This window comes from Dicentrarchus labrax, unplaced genomic scaffold, assembly GCF_905237075.1.
Source record: "Dicentrarchus labrax unplaced genomic scaffold, dlabrax2021, whole genome shotgun sequence".
In the NCBI taxonomy this organism is placed as follows: domain Eukaryota; kingdom Metazoa; phylum Chordata; class Actinopteri; family Moronidae; genus Dicentrarchus; species Dicentrarchus labrax.
In genome coordinates this window covers 12,333,974-12,353,362 of record NW_026136708.1, presented here as the reverse complement: position 1 = coordinate 12,353,362, position 19,389 = coordinate 12,333,974, and the positions used below count along the sequence as shown (strand labels likewise).

The window sequence follows — 19,389 nt, the reverse complement described above, 5'->3', positions numbered from 1 at the left end:
TTTCTCTTTTCTTTCTTCTTACACCCCTTCGGAGAACAATACCCTGTGGAACACCCCCTCCCCACATCTCTACCTTGGAAAAAGCAGGTTTATTAATAGTTCAGAGCAGGGTGCTTGGGGCAAACTCCACAAGAAGGTTCAGGATGAGGGGAGTTAACAATCTGGGCTCAGCAACCAGCAGCCACAGCAGCAGCAGTAGCAGCTTCTTTTTTGGAGAAAGAGCCTCATGGTCGTCCCGTGTCCGTATCCATTTCATGACAAATGAAATACCAAAGGCCCTGGCCAGAAACAATGGCTTGTTTGGCTGGCTGGAGGCGGTATGGGAGGTGGTGGTGGGGGCTAAGACTGGCTTCCAGCCCCTGCAGCTGTCCCGGTTGTCACCCCTTGTCTTAAGGCTCACTCCTGGCTCAAAGGCGCATGTGTTTGTGTATGCGCGTGCATCCCGAGCCTCGAGAGATAGTACAAGGCGATTCTCGGTACTCAGCAGCGTCTGAAAAATGGCTCCAGACACAAAAGGCAAATTGAACGTGTTAAGACCCCTTCGGTATGGAGCAGACCCCAGGCATGAGGTCATCAGCCTTGGTTTAGCAGCCTTTGTCCTACAGCCTGATTGACAGGAGGGGTGGCTATCAAAGACAATTGTAGGACTGGTTACAGCCATGGATATCATTCAAGATACAGCAGATCTCCATTAAAAAATACTTTTGATAATTCACCAAATTTAGCCTAGAAACACAGATTTTTCCAAACCAGAGCATGGTACATATGGGGATAAAAAGTCCTGCACAAATGAAAATCACATACCAACACACAGTGACATCTAAGCTTGGTAATCGTTTCGCACCTCCAGTCTGTGGGCAACCTTAATATGAATGATAAAGTCTGTGAATCTTTTAATCTGTGTTGATAACAGGTGATAAACATTAATAGGCCACTAATATTCCACGAGTAAGCCTATGTGTGTGTGTTGCAAAGGAGAAAGACAAATCTCTTCCCGCCTCCCTCTCTCTCTCTCCCCCTTATGTCTCAGAGATTAGCCTTTGCTCAAACACCTCCTGTTCATCTAAGTAATTAAAACATTAGAATTACTGGATTATAAACTGCTTTCTATTTAATCCAGCACTCGATGCTCCCACCATCTTGCCAAATGGGTCAATAGGAAATATAATGGGCCTCTGTGATTTCTGATTCAGGGATCTGGAAGAGGCAAAGGATGCCAATAATGGCTATTAAAAGAGATGTGTGTTTGTGTGTGTGAGAGAAAGAGAGACAGAGAGCCCAGACCGGCTTTGCCCTGAGTGCCATCTGTCTTGGACCCACTAGACCCAGTTTAGACTGGAAGAAGCCAAACCAGTTCAGTCTCTATCTCTGCCCCCAATGCACCGTTATGCGAGCACACACACTCACACACATGCATGCACGCACAAATGCAAACACACACACACACACACACACACACACACACACACACACACACACACAGACTCCCCGTGAACTCTCTTGAAGTGTGAAGAACGGTTATATGTTAAAGGCACCTGCAGTTCTTTGATCTTTCTTTGAGAAAATTACCAAGCAAAGGCCTTGCTTGTGTGCGTGCGTGTGCATGCATGTGTGTTTGTGTGTGTGCATAAGACCCTATAACAGGTGTTTGCCCCCGAGGCCCCCTGTGCACCTTAAGTGTCTTGTACTAATGGGTGTCCTGATATCATTTATATATAATTTATCCTGCTATTGTCTACCTTCCATACAGGTTCTCACATGTGCACTCATTCACAAACCTTCACTTTCATTCAATTGTACGGGAAGTTCCTCCCTCCTCACATTGCCCCCCGCCTCACCTTTCTTGGCAGTCAAAATGAAGGTGTGCTGTGGGGATTCACAGCTGCTGTCTTCTCACCTATACTGTCTATACTCATTTTGGAATACCAGTTTGTGCTTGGCATGATTTCTATGTGCTTGTGTACGTGAGTGTACACACTGTACACTTCTGCATACTTTTTTGTGTGAGACTGTGAGCAGTGTCCTCTGGAGCATGTTTCTGCCTGTGCGTGTATGTTTTTTGTGTGTGTGTGTGTTCATTATGGTTTGTGTTTGTGTTACTCGCAACAAGGGGTCCAAGTTGACACAGTGACAGTTCCTCGCAGAGCGACAGAGGGGCCCTGCCATCCAACAACAGAGGCTTTGTCGCTCTGCTCCTCTTGGCTTGTTATGGACTTCCTTCTCTCTCTCTTTCCCTCGCTTTCTCTCCCTTTTTTAGTGAGCCCATTTTCTTGTCTGAAGTCTTAATTTGGGGCGCTGGCCAGTGGGGAGAGGGAAGAGAGGCGAGGGGACCAAGGGAGGGAAGAACGGGGGGAGGAGGAGAGGAGGTGCGGAGTGGTGATGGCTGCAGACGGACGGCCCTTTGTTCCTCCTTTCCCAGGCTCCTCTCTTGAGCCTCCGAGGCTCCAGTTGCGTTGGAGCCTTCCAGAGAGAGAGAGAGATTCAGAGAGAGAGAGGGAGAGAGAGAGCGAGAGGGGCTGGGAGGAAAAAGGGGGCACAATGATCTGTCCAACTGGAATCTTCCAATTCCACAAAACAAATGCACACACACATACAAGTGATGTTGAGATGGAGAGGAAGAAGGGGGTAGAAAGAGAACAAATTAATCAAAAGATAATGAATAAAGAATTAATATAACTGGGCAAAACTAAAATAGCAAAGAACACACATGGGTGATATGAAGACTACATCAATAGTAGCACACAGAGTTTAAGCTGCACATACTGACCACTAGGTGTCCCCATCACTGATGCCAAATGTGGGCAACTCAGAGTTAAACCCACACTGTGCCAGTGGCTCTGGAGCATAAGACCAGTGTGTTGCTCCATCCACAATAGATGAAATCCAGTGTTTAATTACTAACACATGCAGAATGAATCCATCAATCTGTGCAATGTGGAAATCTGTTCTCATGGTTTTTGATTGAAACTGGAAGCATATTTGCATGAAAAGTTTAATTCTAGGCGCAATGATGAAACGAATGCACCGTTAAGCAAATAAAAGGAGATGCACACATACATACAAATCCTCTGTAAACAAAAGTCCTCTGATGGAGAAAAACTTCAATTGTATTGTGCTGTTTCAGTTTCAAGCCCACAGTCATTTTGCAGGTGTAGGTGTCAAAATGGTTCAAACGGTGGACAGCTCATTTTGGTCGTTGGTAGGAGGATCGCACAGAGAAGAAATCGAAATGAGGTCCGGAGTCCTTGTGTTTTCTTCGTCACAAAGGTTCCTCAGCATGGGGAGTTACATCAGTGCATGTGTGTGGTGATATTTATCAAAAAAAAATTCTGTTTGTTGTTGGGTTGGCGTGTGTGTGTGTGTGTGTATATATCCTCCAAGCCATAAAACACACTAAATGTAATGGGAAAGCTCAAAGAAAACAATTTCAGTTGAAAAAAAATCACACTCTTAACACAAAATGGAAAATGTTCTTGAACCTGAGCGTGTGATAACAGGCGACCGCGAAGGGAGGAGGGACTTGGAGAGGGACCTTGGGGACCGTGTCAACGTTTTCTGTGCCGGAGCAGGGACAAACATTGGGCAAACATTGGGAAAGGCTGGCAGCCTTTGAGATAGTGGGCCGTTGATCTAAGACTGAGGAACTAAAGTCCACTATCTCCTGTCTGATACAGCAGCCAAGGTCTTGCTGACACACAGAGACACAGAACAAACATGGATATACCTGAAGACAATGACCTTTGAACCCTCAGTGAGAGAGCTGGAAAAAAACAGGAAGTGGTGAAAGTGACTCCAGCGACTTCCTCCCTGCAGGCCAAGAATGAATCAGGTGGAATGATTGTAAGTACACGGGTCATTGTACATAAAAAGCACACACACATTGTTCAAGAGTGGGAGGCACAGATGTGGTGTGTGTGCATGTGCATGTGTGTGCCTACATGCGTGTGCGTGTGTGTGTGTGTGTGTGTGTGTGTGTGTGTGTGTGTGTGTGTGATGGAGGAAGCGAGAGAGTGAGTCTTCAGATGTAGCGACAGATGGTATTTGATTACAGAGCAGACGGTCGGTGTTGTACAAAGATGCTGTCTCAGCCCAACCTAAGGAGCTGTAGCCTCCGGTTAAGGCAAGCAGAGGGAGGCAGGCGGAGGACGAGAGGGAAAAGGAACACGGGAGAGAGAGAGAGAGAAAAAAAAAGAATAAAAGCAAGCAAGCAAGAAAGACACAAAAGAAGCAACTCCAAAAATGAGCATCAAAGCAAAAAGAGTGAAAAGCAGTCAGGCAAGAACAAAAGGAAGAAAAGGAACAGAGCAACGGGCAGGCGTGGTGGAAAGTACAACAGAGGTCATGATAAGAAAACAGCAAAATGACGCAGAGAGAACACAGAGCCTTTTTAAAATAGTATTTTCTTCAAAAACTCCCAAACTCATCAGCCAAAAAAATGACAGCAACAAAAGTATTTTATTTTAAAAATACGTCAGATGATTTCTTTTATATCTTTAATTTTGTACATTATAACATTTAAGATAAGCTAAGAGAATCTTTATTGATCCCACCCTGGGGAAACTATTCACTATAATGCACTATACTACTACTTTAAACTACAGCTGCTACAATTAGTTGATTAATCAATTAGTTGATCAACTGATAATTAATCTGCCTCTATTGTGACAATCATTTTGGCTGTTTTCAAGGAAAATAGCCAAACACTATCTGGTTCCAGCTTCTAAAATTTTGAGGGTTTGATGATTATATTTGACAGTAAACAGGGGGGGGTTGGTTTTGGACTGAATACGTCTCCTTAAGCTGTTAATTGATTAAATTGATTAATTGAGAAATGAATCGATAATGAAATTAATCGTTAGTCTCATCTCTAGGTGGAACAAACCCAAATTCCAAGAGTTTTGTCTTTCCACTGTCCTTTAACTTTTATCTGAGCATTAAGAACTTGTCTTTTATTTACAAAATCTGTCATGTAATTAATTTCCTCAAACTTAGTTGATAACTTTGATCAGCTTTAGGGTTGTAGATTGAAGAGATGATTTCATTGTCTGTCTGTCTGTCTGTCTGTCTGTCTGTCTGTCTTTTGTGTGTGTGTGTGTGTGTGTGTGTGTGTGTGTGTGTGTGTGTGTGTGTGCATCCCTGGGTATGGCGATTGTTGCATTTAGCCCGATGAGGCGGCGTCTGCAATCGTCTGTGGGTAAAACTAGGCTGGGAGGTCGGTGCTCTGCTGCCAAACTCCTCATTAGTGCGTTGAATCACTCAGAGCTGCACTGATTCACTCAGAGTAACTGTACAGTAAATACATACATTGTAGTCAGTGACGCAATGTATGTACTTGTAAGTAAATAGTTCATACACAGGATAGGAAATACCAAGGTAATACCATATCTTTATAGACCTTTCTCCCATACCCATCACACACACACACACACACACACACACACACACACACACAAAATACATGTTTTTATTGTGTATAGAAAATGGTGCAAATAAACCATAAACGGCAGACGTTTTCTACTCTTTTTCATTTTTATTTCCATTTTTTATTCATTTTGCACAAGCTTGCATATATACTGCACATACATTCAGTTCATAGAGGGTGAAGGCACGAAAGGCAATTTGACTACTGGTTGTTTTTGGGCTGGGCCAAAGCAATACAGGGGAAAAATCTCAAGAGAAAATACAAAACTGCTTCAAACTAGTTTCAGCTTTCTGGCCCACCCTCGGCCCTGTCCTGGAACAAAACATATCAACCTTTTTTTTTTTAACTGTTCAGTTCCATTTAGCTGCCAAGATCTCCAGTTTATCATTTTTCTCAATTGAACGAGTACGCTAGCATACTAATTTTTTAAAATTTTCAGTAGATAAGGATTAAAATCTTTTAAGTGGGTTCTACTCAATGAAATGCAGTACAGCCTTCCCTGTTTGAAAAACAAAAGAAAATAACATCAAATAAATTAGGATAAATTAAACCAATAAATTACACAAAATCGGCAAGACAAATAGACACCAATAACAGAAAAAAAGCAGCCATGTCACGAGTTTTATTTTACAACCTGTGTGTAACTGTTCAGACTGTATTTGAAACATGGCTGTTCCAGTTGGAATTACTGCACTAGAATCGAATAATAATGTCATACAAAAAGCATCAACAAAACACTATTTACATAACATATTGCTAAGTTACACAAAGGCAGTTTTTATCACTGTAAGTCCACATCATTGATATTTACAAAAAAAGAGAAGCAATGTAATAATAATAAAAAAAGAATTACTACTGAAAGCATCGTGAAACAAAAACCCCTTTCAAACAGGTCAGAAAACAGATCAGAGGAAATTATCGCAACACGCACACACACACAACACACACACACACACACACACACACACACACACACACACACACACACACACACACACACACACACTTTGCCAATGCTTAATGAGAATCATTTACATGTCAGGATGGTACTCCCAGGGGTGGGGGAGGGTCCACAGTGTTGAGAATTGTGTCACTCACTGGTTCACAGGTTCTCATAATCGGTCTTTTCTCTCACACAGACACACACTCATATACATCTACACGCACACGCGCGCACACACACACACACACACACACACACACACACACACACACAAAATGCAAAGCCTACAGAAAATTCCACAGAAAGTCCAAACTTTTTCCAACTGTTTGAACCCGGTAAAAAAGGGTATAAATCACTTCTTTTTTTTCTGTCTGCAGTCTCTTTTTAAACTATTACTGTACAACATGTGCCCCCTCCATGACACTACTCTTCGGATGACAATTAATTCCTGTCTCTCTCCCGGGTCAAATCTAGAGCTACGTCGGCGGCAGTCTGCCCTTGTTTTTTGGACGAGACCGGGTTCACAGACTGCCAACGGGCCCCTCCGTGACATCATCATTACCCGACCGCAAGCCTAACGCATCGTTCTGTCAGCAAAAATTAAAGAAACGGATGCTGGTGCAACTTCAAGGGCACTGCCGACGGGAAACAGACCCCCGTTAAAGGCATGGCAGGGGAAAAAAAACAACCAAAACCTCTCCTATGTGAGTGGTTACGAGTCCAGTTGGAGAGAGTGGGTCCCTCTTTTTTGTTTCCACCCTTCTTTTTTTAACCACTCTCACCCCTCTCTAGCACTCTGAGTGATAATAGAAAAACTGTACAGCTATTCTTTGTTTCATCCTGACAGTATTTACAGTAGCAACAGCAATATTTCATACTCTGAAAACATATTCCAAGTTTATTTTTCTGATCTCAAGAAGACAGCCATTCAGCACAATACAAAAAGGTAAAGAAACCAAAAGGAAAAGTGGTCACAAAACCTGCAAAAAACCTACAACTATTGCTCCTAAACTACCAACAACTCACTTATTCAGATACAGATTTAAACAAAGCCGTCACTAAAAATACCCTCAAGCTTTCTTTTATGAAACAATTTCTAACAGTGCCTTCCAAAGAACTTCCACTACTGTATATATTTTTTCCCATAGATTTATCTTTTACAATTCTTAAAAAAGGCTATATATGTATTTCAATAATGTTATCCTTAAAATCAAACGACCCAGAAAAGGAAAACTTGACAAAAATATTCTCAACGCGGTATTAAGGTCTTGCTAATCCATTTTTTTTGCACATAAGTCTTCATTATCCTGAATTAATCTTTTTAGGCGCAGGAACTCTTTAACTTCAGGGCGGGGTTGCAGGAAAGGGGAGGGTGGAGAGCGATAATAATCTGTGCATCAGATAAAAGTGTCCTTTCCTCTCTCTTTTGTTTGTGGTGCTTTAGAGCCCTTGGCTGGTGTTTTGAGACTCTGAGACATGCAGGGCCTAGCCCATCCTTTAGTGAGAAATGTGTCCGACTTGCTCTCTCAGGGCTCCGGATCTTAAGAAGAACACTGTTCAGGGAGGAAGAAAGGGGGGGTACATAATGAAGGGAGTAGCTCTCCGTCTTTCTCTGCCTCCTTTTGTCAGGCGCTTTGTCTCGCTTAGACAAGTCAGCAGGTTAAGCAACCTGCTCCTTTTTGATCTTTTGTGACACACACAGACACACTATAACCTAATGTCGCCAAGGTGAGATCAACAGCTAGCTCGCACGCACTCCAGAAAGAATTCAAGTCCTCTCATTGCTTCAAACTTACCTCAGCAAAAGGGCAGCTAACACTAACTGCTTCTTAAAATTGTTAAAAGCCTGAGAGAGCGGATAAAATTGATAAAACACTAGATATACACGTACAACTCAAGTGGAAAATCTGGGATTAGAATCTCAGGTAAAAGTGAAAGGAATGGTGTTTAACAAACTGGGCACAGTGGCTTCAACAGAATCTCACTTTGGGTCTTAAAAGCTGCCAGTTTGGGACGGAGGGACAGAGTAGAGGGTTTCAGGTGCGTGTTGCTCCTCGCTCTGTGCCTTTGTCCCCGCTCTTTGTAGTGCTGAGAGCTTCTCCATCTACCCCTGGGGTGAGTGCTCACCTCTGACCTTGTATTGTTGCAGTAAGAGAGGAGCTAGATCACTCAAAGGCAGGTGAACATGGAGCATGGAGGGAAGGAGCAGTGTGTGTGTGTGTGTGTGTGTGTGTGTGTGTGTGCTTGTATGTGTGTTGTTTGCGGGGGAAGTTCCACTTGAAGCAGAATTAATGAACGCCCGTGTTTCAGCTTATATTCACCTCTCTTTTTGCCCTCCTTGAATTATCTTCCTCTCTGTGATGCTTCTACTCGTATGTATTTCATTATCTATATGTTTCAGCGACACTGTACTTTAGATTGCCACAGTATTCTGATATATTCAAGTATCAACTGCTATTGAAATAACTTCATAATGTAATTTACACCTTGTATAGGCTAATCACAATACAAACCTGCCATATAAACAGGCTGACTTCATCTCACACATGAGCTATTCAGTGAACAGTGCTATAAAAAGACAAATAACTATGCATTTACTACTGTGTATGTTCACTAATCCTGAACAGATAATTAGACGAATAAGATTTATTTGGATAGCTGAGCAAAATGGCTCGTTTAGTGGGAGCAGTTTAGTTATCAAAGCTGGAGTGGCTATGGAAATTTAGCCGTTTTAAAAACAGCAAGTCACGCACCAAAAGGCCACACTTGTGCATATTTCTTTACTTCTGCGCCGTTTACTTCATGTGTTTCTGCAGCCTGACTCCTTTTCCAGCTGGTCCTGTGCAGGATAGGCTAGTCACTACAGACGTACAGAGAGGACCACTCTGACGGCCCTGCATTAAAACCCCAAATTCGAAACACTTTCCAGGCAAGTTGCCCTAGACCCCGACCACCAAAAAAATAAAACAAACAAAACCAGTCCACTTCAGAGATGGACAAACAAAAACAAGAATGAGGAGAAGGATGGGAAATGGGGGTAAAATATTTCTAAACTCTTTTGGAATAATATTAATAGCAATAATTTATTTTTCTGCAACGGCATCAAGGGACAAACAAATCTTGAAGTGCCAATCTTCAGCAAGCAGTGATGACAAATAATAATAATCATAAACAACAACAATAATAATAATAATAATCAAAATAATAATGTACAGCCAATAAACACAATGCCCTACTTGCAGGGAAAACACACTTCAAAACATGGTAGAGCTCAGTAGCTATTTGAAACCAGTCCAAGTCCCACAGACTAGTACAGACCAGTACCACGAGTCCAGTCTTAGTCCAGTCAATAACCTCACTAGGCCTTGTTTTTGTGTGCGTGTCTGTGTGTGTGTGTGTGTGTGGAAGAGACTGTCCTGTTGGGGACATCTTCAGTAGCACAGTCTATTGGGCACCCACTTTGCACTTCATGGGGACAGTTCATTTGGACACCCCTGGGTGCCATGAGTAAAGTCTTTAGGGAACCCTGCCTATGTTCTTAGCAGTGTAAAGGGGAAACTCCTTCCACCCACTGAGGACTTAGTTAGTTGATCATAAAACAGGCCAAACGGATGAGGGTTCACACGGTCCAAAAAACACCCAATAAGATTAGAGTCTCTTCAGTTCAGAATCATAGAAAAACAAAACAAATAATAACCATCATGATAATTATCATATAAGAACAACAACACAATAGCTAGGTCATTTAGGAACTGCCACAGAGGCTTGAGATTGGGAATGCTACTTCATAACTTTCATACATTCAAAAATTTGAAAATAAAAAACAGGAAATCAAAAGTAAAGTTTAGGGAAAAGGAAAAAAACAAACAAAAGAGAATATCATTTTGAAATTCTATGAAATCAGAGAAAATAAAAAAGCGCAAAGCGTCGATTGAGGAGGAAGAAAGGAGGAGGAGGAGGAGGAGGAGGAGGAGGAGGAGAAATTTACTCGTGTAGAAGCTCTTGGAGACAGTTGGGGGACTTGAAGACCTCGGGGACCTCGCTGTCCAGTTTGCAGATGACCTTGTAGATGGCCTTCTTCCAGGATGGGTCCACGTCTTTGCCGGCCACGATGGCATTGAAGAACTCCCTCAGTGTGATCTCAGCCACCTCCAGGAAGCGATCAGGGACCTTTACAGACACAGAAAGGGAGAGAAATGGTTACTAACCAATAGAGGTATATTGACGACAAAAGATTTAAGAGTGCTGTTCAGTCTTTGAGTCAACATTTGAGAACACAGGTACGGATTCGTAAGAGCAGAATCAGATTAGAGCAGGCAGTCCCCATCATGCAGTAGCTGTTCATCACTCGTGAATGTTTTTCTTAGAATGGCTCTAATGATTTTCCCGGTTAAAATGATTCATAAAACATGGAAAATTAAGAAATACAAAAACCCTTCATCTGGTTCACACTAGACATAGAAGTTAACACAAACCTATGATGGTTCCTGATTTTTTTCCCCCCACTGTATATTACCATTTGAACATTCCTTAATATATCACAGCATAGAAACACATAAACGTTACCTGTAATTTAGAGATACTGTAGGTTTATATTATGGCCACCATTAGATTTTTTTTTATCTTCAATTTCTGAAAAACCACCATCACTATTCCTTTTCAGTTTGATCTGATGGATAGCGCTAAACACTACAGTAACCACAAGCCTCAGCTGTCAGAGTAACAAATCAGGGCTGTGTCATTATTCAGAAAGCTTTATGGTCTCACATATAACCAAAACACTGTGTCATAGTTCCCTAAAGTACCTAGAATTTAAGCTTCCTCTTAACGTTAGCGATGCACACAGCGTAAGTTTTAGCTTTCTAGCTTTAACCTCCTGGCTTCCAAAACGCTGTTTGGTAGTCGTAATTAACTTCTCTCCATTTTATGAACATTTTCTAAATGCAGTTTCTTGTCTTTTGTACTGAGGAACCAGTCAAACTGCTTCACCCTCCCAGCTCTTTCATTTTGCAGTGGCGTTTCCTTGAAGTTGGCCCAACACGACATCTCCTCCCTTGTAGAATATGTTTTTTATTTTCACAATGGATGTAAAACCATTAATATCATGTCTCTTGAGTATCTACTTCCTTAAAAGCCAATTGAGGTGTCAGCCTGAGAAAAGTCACTTCTTGTGAATTCTCAGGTTTCTCACACCTCCCACTTCCCTCCCCACAACAACGTGAGTATGACATCTTTATGAGTCCCACTGTAAATCTGTGACCAAACAAGAAAGCGGAGCTGAGTGAAGAGCAGCAGAGAGGTGCTGGCGAAAGAGGAAGTACTAAATGCTTTGGGAACGGGGAGACACGCCGCCTCTTTAGTGTCCCTGACAGCAGCGCTCACCGACACCATGGAGATGATTAGTCTGGCAAAGATCTGTGACACCTTCCCCCAAGCCAACACTCTGTCACACACACACACACTCATGCAGGCGTGAGCGCACACACCAGTGCGCACACCTCCTTGTGCCAAGGAGATGACACATCCTGTACTGTTACAGAACTCTACATAATGCTCGCCACACACACATACACACACATACACTAGCTACCCTGGTGTATTTGGCTGAGTCTCTTTCCTCAACTCAAAGCTCCAGGGCGACGCAGCCTTCAGGGGTCACCTGCTTGGATAATGCTGACTGTCTCCCTGCCCGCCTCCCTTGATGCTCGCACACACACACACACACACATACAGCAGCTTGCCCAAATGCCTGACAGTGCGCACTCCGCTCCGCTCCTCTCCTCCAGTGTCCTGCAGATACTCATCAGGAGTGTCAGGACACAGCAAGGTTAGTGGCCACTGGAACACACACACGCGCACACACACACACACGCACACAGACGGTCATGTACACACAGACTGTCAAACACACAGGCATGCCTCTTCACATGCACACACATACACACTTATACACACGGGACAGCCACCCACCCCCCTCGGGGTGATGAATGGAGGCTAAGATGCCCGTGTGTCTGGTGTGTGTGCATATCTCTGTCCACTGCCCAAGTGAAAAGGTGAGTCGTGAATAAGGAGCTTGTACGCTCTGTGTGTGTGTGTGTATTTGGCAGAGAGATAGAGAGAGAGAGAAAAAAACACACAAGCTAACCCAATTCCCCAAATATTGAATTCCCCTCTGGTGCGGTAGAAGTGGATATAATTCATTGTTTGGACTGCTGTCGTCTCTGAAATACTGGCACAATGACCCCAGTGTGAGGGCAACTTTGTGTGTATGCATTGTAAGTGTCTGTGTGGGCATGCGCACCCTTTTCCCAAAAGACCTCGCTGACGGGCCGGTGCAGCGCAGCGCCCTAGCCGTTAGACGCAGGGAGTGCCGCATTACTAAGAATATTCCTGCATGGAATTTCTCCTGACGTTTTGACTATAAAAGGACAGCAAAACGCTGACTGCAAGGAGAAAGCAATGTCAAGGAGAAAAGGGTATTGGTATTTCAGATCCTCTTGACTGAGAGCGAGAGAGTGAGAATGGGAGGGAGGGAGAGAGAGATGGCAAGAGAAGGAGGGGCTGAGAAGAGTCTAAGGAGAGAGAGAGCGGAGCGACAGAACAGAGGGAGTTATTCCTGTCCCACAAGCCTTTGTTTTGTGAGTATGTGTGAGTTGTGTATGTGAGCAAGCTGCCTCCTGACCAGCAGTGAGCCTTAACTGTTTGCAACCCCTCCCTTGTCCCACTCTGTCCTCCCTCACTACCCCCCCCTCTTCATCTCTCTCTCTCTAGGGTCAGCTGTTGGGCCTTTGTTCCAGAGGCATTGTGGGGGATTATCCAGTGTGGCCGCTCATTCGCTCGGCTGTCCGGTAAATGGGGCCAATCGCGTGGCTCACAATCCTTCATACATATTTCATAGGGCTTTTTAACAACTTCTCAGCAGAGCCCAAAATTAAAGGACAGATGTACAAAGAGGGGAGGAAAGAGGGGAGGCGAGAGGGGAGGCGAGAGGGGAGGGAGAGAACCAGGAAAAATAGAGTATACAGCGAAGGATGGAGAGTTTTGTGTGTGTGTGTGTGTGTATGTGGAATGACGCCTGAAAAAGGCAAACAAGGTGACTGAGAGCATGTTCGCACTATGACGGCTAAATCTGAAAATGCACATTTTTATCTTTGGCTGTTGCTCCACACTGCGCTGGTGTTTTTCCTCACCTAAAAACAGCTTTTGGAAAATTCTAACATAAGCCTGCTCAGTAATGGTCAGCGGCTGTGTGGCAGTAAATTTAAGAAAACAACTTTCTGTCATCACTCACTTTAAATGTCAATATAGACAGTCTCACGGTGGAGCTGTCACTAATTTGCATTTTCTGTTTATTTTTGCTGGACGACATTACAATCATGACATAGCCATTTGATTGGTGTCGGTGAAGCAGAAAACACTGTTTACCTGGTCACATGAACGTTAGAATAACTAACAGAATTTTCAAATGTAGCGTGGATAAGTCTGAATGAAAGGACAAGCATGACTGAGGTTGATGTCTTCATGTGTCATACACAGGCGCGCGCGCACTCTGTGTTGATAAAATCATGTGGCATTCAGAAAAATAAGTGGTTTTGTTCTCTGTTCGAAGGTGCGAGAAAGACGGAGAGGATGGAAGTGTGTGTGTGTATGTGTGTGTGTGGCGGGGTGTCCAAAAAAAACAACAACAAAAGCTTTCATGAAAAGGGATATTATCGCTGCTCTACCCCTGTGTAACACAATATGAAAGGAGGAAGACAGAGAGGGAAAAAGGGAAAAAAACACTCCTCTGATACACACACGTTTCCCTAACCTTTGCATTGTGCTGTGTGTTGGGTAAATTCCAATCAAAAAGAAAGGAAGAAAGAAAGGAAGAAAGAAAGAGGGACTTCTCTGACAAGAGGCAGCGATGAGGCAGTTAATCACTCTCATTCACTGACTCCCCCCTTCTCCCCCACAACTCTCTCCCCCATTCTCTCCACCTCTCTCCATCTCCCTCTCTCGTGACAGGTTGCTTTGAGACAGAAGGATAAGCTCTTTTTCAGAGAGAGGGAATCGGATTTCCTGCTTTTTGATGAGATAATAAAATATGACGGAGGACAATAGGAGGCTGTGGACGGCTTGCTGGGAGCTATTCACTCCAGCAGCGGCCCCTGTCTTAAGACTGCTTAGACAAACGTTTAAAAAGGTAGCCAGAGGCCCAAGCCCTTAAATAAAGGCTACTGTTACACACACACACTGTGGGGAAGTCAGTGTGTGTGTGTGTGTGTGTGTGTGTGTGTGTGTGTGTGTGTTTGTGTGTGTCTTTGCATGTGTTTTGATAAAGCCTGAGAAATCGCTTGTCTCTCGGTGACTCAGGGTTGGCTGTTTGTTTGGCCAGCGTGTTTCTCCCCCTTGCTTTTGGGAACTGTCAGGAGATGTATTGCACCTTCTATTTGCACAGCGTTGGCCAAACAAGACGAGACCCTGGAAGATAAGGTTGTGTGTGTAAGTGAGTGTGTGCGCTAGTGAACTGCAGCCTTGAAGGATGAAATGCAGGGACACAACAGAAGCCCTCGCTGCCAGCCAGGTTAATTCCTAACCCCAACTCAGCCTGGGAATACCAACACTTCCCATGCTTTTCGGTCAATGTATTTGTTTGTGTGTGTGTGTGTGTGTGTGTGAGAGAGAGAGAATTTATAGATTTTGTAATGTACTGAATGCTACAAACATCTGGCATTGACGATGCCGTGGGTGAGTCTTAAGAATATTCACACTTCGGCTGACAGCGAAACATACATTTTAAAAAGAGGTGAAACTGAAGTTGAGCAGGCCTGTGACATTTCAGTGAGCCAAGCCAGAGCTTCCCGAACCTCGAACACACACTCACACATAGGCCCCTGTGCCTCACGTATCTGCTCTGATCAATAATCTACAAAGGCCTTGATAAGCCCTTGGCCCACACTGTCACTTTAGGCAAACACAACCCATGTCCCCTTTCTTCCTACCCCTCACTGCGCTTGTCCCCACCCCCCTCTCCCGCTGATAAGACTGGTGCCATGGCAGAAGAGTCCATCCAGCTAGCGCGGAAAAGAATGGGCAGTTGCAGTGGATCCTATGTTGTTCTTAATTTTCTTAATTTTCTTAAACGTTTTCCAAACTCCTCTCAAAGCCACAAATCTCTGATATGGGAAATGTGCATTTTTCTCTGTGCTTACGCGACTACTGGGACGGGAAACGGGCCTCAAAGCTGAGCAAACACCAGCCACCCTCACTCCACTGATAGCCTTGAGAACATGGAGCCTTGAGGGGCTGTTGTGTATACATGTACGTGTGTGTGTGTGTGTGTGTCTTGCTGTCTGGTGTGTGTGCGTATGTGAGCGTGAGCACTAGCGTCACATGGGCTCTTCTCAAGGTACACCTCTGCCAGGGAGTCAAGGACAGGACAGGGTCAAAGACACTGATGAAGTCGCTCTCCTATCCCATCTTCCTTGCTCCTCCCTCCACCTTTACTTGCGTCAACCCCCCACTCCTATACACACACACACACACACACACACACACACAGGCACACACGCACAGGCTGAGAATTCATATCATATCAGGGCCTCTTTGACATGTCTTTCCTCCCCTCTTGCTATCCCGTCTCTTTCCCTTGCTTGATAGAAATTGGGGGTTGAGGCGAGAGTGCTAGCTTTAAATCAAGTCAAACAACAGACACAGACAACAGACAAAAATAATCTGTACTCGGAAGAATTGCAAACAGCAGGGGAAGCCAGGAATCACAGTTCAAGCCCTTGTTTAAGGACTTAAAAATTCATCGTCTGAGCTTGTATGGTGGACACAGGCTGCGAGAAAGCCGTCTAAACGAAGGGGGGGTCATGGAGCGCTGTAACAGGGCCTCTGGAGGTCAGGAAGTCAACCCGGCTCAGAGAGGCAGAGAGAGCAGGAGGCAGAAGGGAAAGAAAGGAGCGAGGGAGTCTGGAAGATAGGAACAGGACATCTGGAGAGGAGGAGAACAGAGGGAGGGAGGGAGAGGAAGAATAGAAGGGTAGGAGGGAAGGAGGGTGTGGGTGGGCGGGCAAACAATAAAGGATGGAGGGCAAGGAGCTGCAAGCGAAGGAGGGAGGATGGAAGATGGATTGATAGATGGAAGGAGAGGGGAAGGAAGGGCAAGTGAGAGAACAAGATGGCAGGAGAAGAAAGAAAAATAATATACTGCAGATTGGATTGAAGAAGGGAGAGTTTGGCATCAGCAAGGGAAATGGGACGTGTGTGTGTGTGTGTGTGTGTGTGTGTGTGTGTGTGTGTGTGTGTGTGTGTGTGTGTGTGAATGGGGGGGTTGCTTTGACACATCTGCAGCTCTGATGCACGCCCTGGTCATTTTGGCATGAGTCCCTTTGCCACGCTTCATTAGTCTCACACACACACACACACACACACACGGAGGGAGACCAAAATGGTCCAGAAATAATGACATAATCAGCAGCTGTGCCACAGAGCAGGCTGCCCCTCACAAGGTGACCAGGGACAGAAGGAGGGAGGAGAGGGGAGAAGAAGGGAGGAGGAGGAGGGGGGGGGAGTGCTGGTGGAAAAGCAGGGAGGAGGGAGAATCAAGTGTTGGATGAGCGCAGTGAGAGGGTATGTTTGTGTGTGTTTGTGTGTGTGTGTGTGTGTGAGAGCAGGTGAGAAAAGGAGAGAGGGGATCATGTAGTTCTTTATGTTAAAGTGATTCCTTGCCACCCCTGGTGCCCCAGGCTCTACACACAGGTCTGGTCATTTAATCAGTGCACAGAATAAAGTGTCTTATTCCGACATACACAGGCACACATATGAGCACACACACCACGCGGTGAAGAAAAGACCTGTCAGGCTACGTCAAACGGGGGCCCTCAATAGCCCCCGGCTATTCACTGAGAAGCAGATGATCCTGCTCTCTATTCTTTTCTTTCCCTAACTCTTCTCAGTAAGAGAACTGAAAAGCCAAGACAAGTCGCAAATGACGCTAGTGGCACAGTGAAGGTAATATCTAAAGATCTGTTGGAATCGTTTTCTTTTAAGATCTTTTGTAGATAAATATGCCACAGGGACCAGCTGGGTAGAGTGAACTCACTAGTTGTTGTACAGTCTCTCTTTAAAGCGAAAACACAGTTTCTCACTTACTTCTCGCGGCATTTAGCCTTTCGGATCGTTTCTGCTTTATTTTGCTCCAGAACAGTTATTATAAGGACTATTTCTTTGTTAGAAGGTAAACTGTTGACACTGTTCTGTGAGCACCACAAATGGAATGACATTCACCTTTATTGTATTTGGCTGGCAGCTGGATGGATATCCCCAAAACTGGCTGAATAAAACTGACACTATCTGTGCAAGTTTCAGTGAATTTTTTTATTTTTTTATTTGGGTAAGCCAAAGACTTTTTAAGCCTATTGGCATCACAAAATGATGACCTCTCACAGACTCATGACTTCAGTGAAATAACGACACGTTTGAATCTGAATCAGTCGTTGAACTCAACATCTCATCCTGTATCTATGATCTATCACATCTGTGATTCAGTTCACGCTGAAAATGATAAATATGAGCGTGCACTATAACACGACTCCTCTTCTTAGTCCATCATTACTGCCTTAATTGTACCATCTCTGTACAAACGGAAACTGGTGTGTCTGCTCTCACACACGTACACGATTGCATTGTATGAGGCAAGTGCTCTGCTCATTGTTTGTTGCTGTACAGCTGTAATGTGCACGCGTGATGAATGCACATGTACGGCAGCTTGGTGCACTTCAACCTTTTCTCAATGGGAGCGATAGACATTAGGGGAATGACAGTGGTTACTGTAGATATGAGGGGGAGAAAGCTGGCTAGGGGAGCTGTGTGTGTGTGTGTGTGTGTGTGTGTGTGTGTGTGTGTGTGTGTGTGCACGTGAGTGTAGCTGACATAAACCCACTGGCAAATTGTATCGGTTGTATTTTTGGCAGCTCTGAACCTAAATCTATACCGCCAGCTTTTCATCTCTCTTCTCTATCTTCTACCTCTTTTTGTCTTCAGTCGCTCTTCAAAGAGAACCCTAGAGCCTTTTACTGAAAACACCACACCTGTGTGCAAGTTTGTGTTTTTACTTACTTATGTATGTGTATACATGTTTGCGTATCTGTGTCTTTGCCTGTGCATCCAATGCAACGGCCATGACCTTTTCACCTCAGATTCCCTGAGGTCGAACCCCGGTCAAAGACACACCGCTCACACACACACACACTCTTGCACAAATGCTCTGCCCCTACGTGGTGAGAAAACCCCAAAAAAGAACAGGAATGAAGGAGTGCAAGACACGGAGGGGAAAAGCAGGAGGAGGAGAAAACAGACATTAGCCTCTCTGGGTGGAGAACAAATGGAGCCCCGAGAGGGATGTGAAGAGGAGGAACGAGGGAGTGAGGGGGGAAGGAGAGGTGAAGCACACAATGCTATGGGGCACGGCGGTTGGACAGACAGCATCTGCTCTCAGCTCTCTGTGGCTCTAGTAATGGATGGAGAGTTGGAGAGACACCGAGAGAGTGGGAAGGAGGGAGACAGCGGGAAGAGGAAGAGACAGCGGGAGGAAAAGCTGGAGAAAAAGAGTGGATAATGGAAGGGAAAGGCAGAAGGAAGAGAGCTGGGTGAGGGAACGGGAGCAAAAAAACTTTCATTATTTGGTCACTTTTTGGTCAGAACACAGTGGATAAGTGCGTGTCTATAGAAGGGCGTTATCAATTCAAATAGAGGGATGACAGACGGATGGACAGACAAAAGAGGAAGAGGAACAAAAGGAGTGAGACGTCTTTCTAATAGGAGAAAGAGCAGCTGATAAGGGAGGACACACGATACCCGCGTGTGTGTGTGTGTGTGTGTGTGTGTGTGTGCGTGTGCGGACGAAGGCTTCTCACCTTGTTCGCTGGTACCTCCCTCTCACATAGAGATCATAGGGACTTCCTCTTTTAAATGCCGAGGTGTGTGTATGTATGAGTGTATGCGTGAGTGTGTGTGTGTCCTCTGTGGGAGGAGTGGT

At 44.6% G+C, this 19,389-nt stretch overlaps 1 protein-coding gene across 3 annotated transcripts in view; it reads right to left on the bottom strand.

Annotated features, from left to right (window-relative positions):
• Positions 1-5,510: 5,510 nt before the first annotated feature.
• The window catches only part of LOC127368199 (prospero homeobox protein 1), a 34,678-nt gene continuing 20,799 nt past the window's right edge, over positions 5,511-19,389 (bottom strand). For all 3 annotated transcript variants that reach the window (XM_051408746.1, XM_051408744.1, XM_051408745.1), the window contains exon 5: positions 5,511-10,535. In XM_051408746.1, coding sequence (XP_051264706.1) covers positions 10,350-10,535 — 186 coding nt within the window. In that variant the 3' untranslated portion in view covers positions 5,511-10,349. The remainder of the gene's footprint in view (positions 10,536-19,389) is intronic.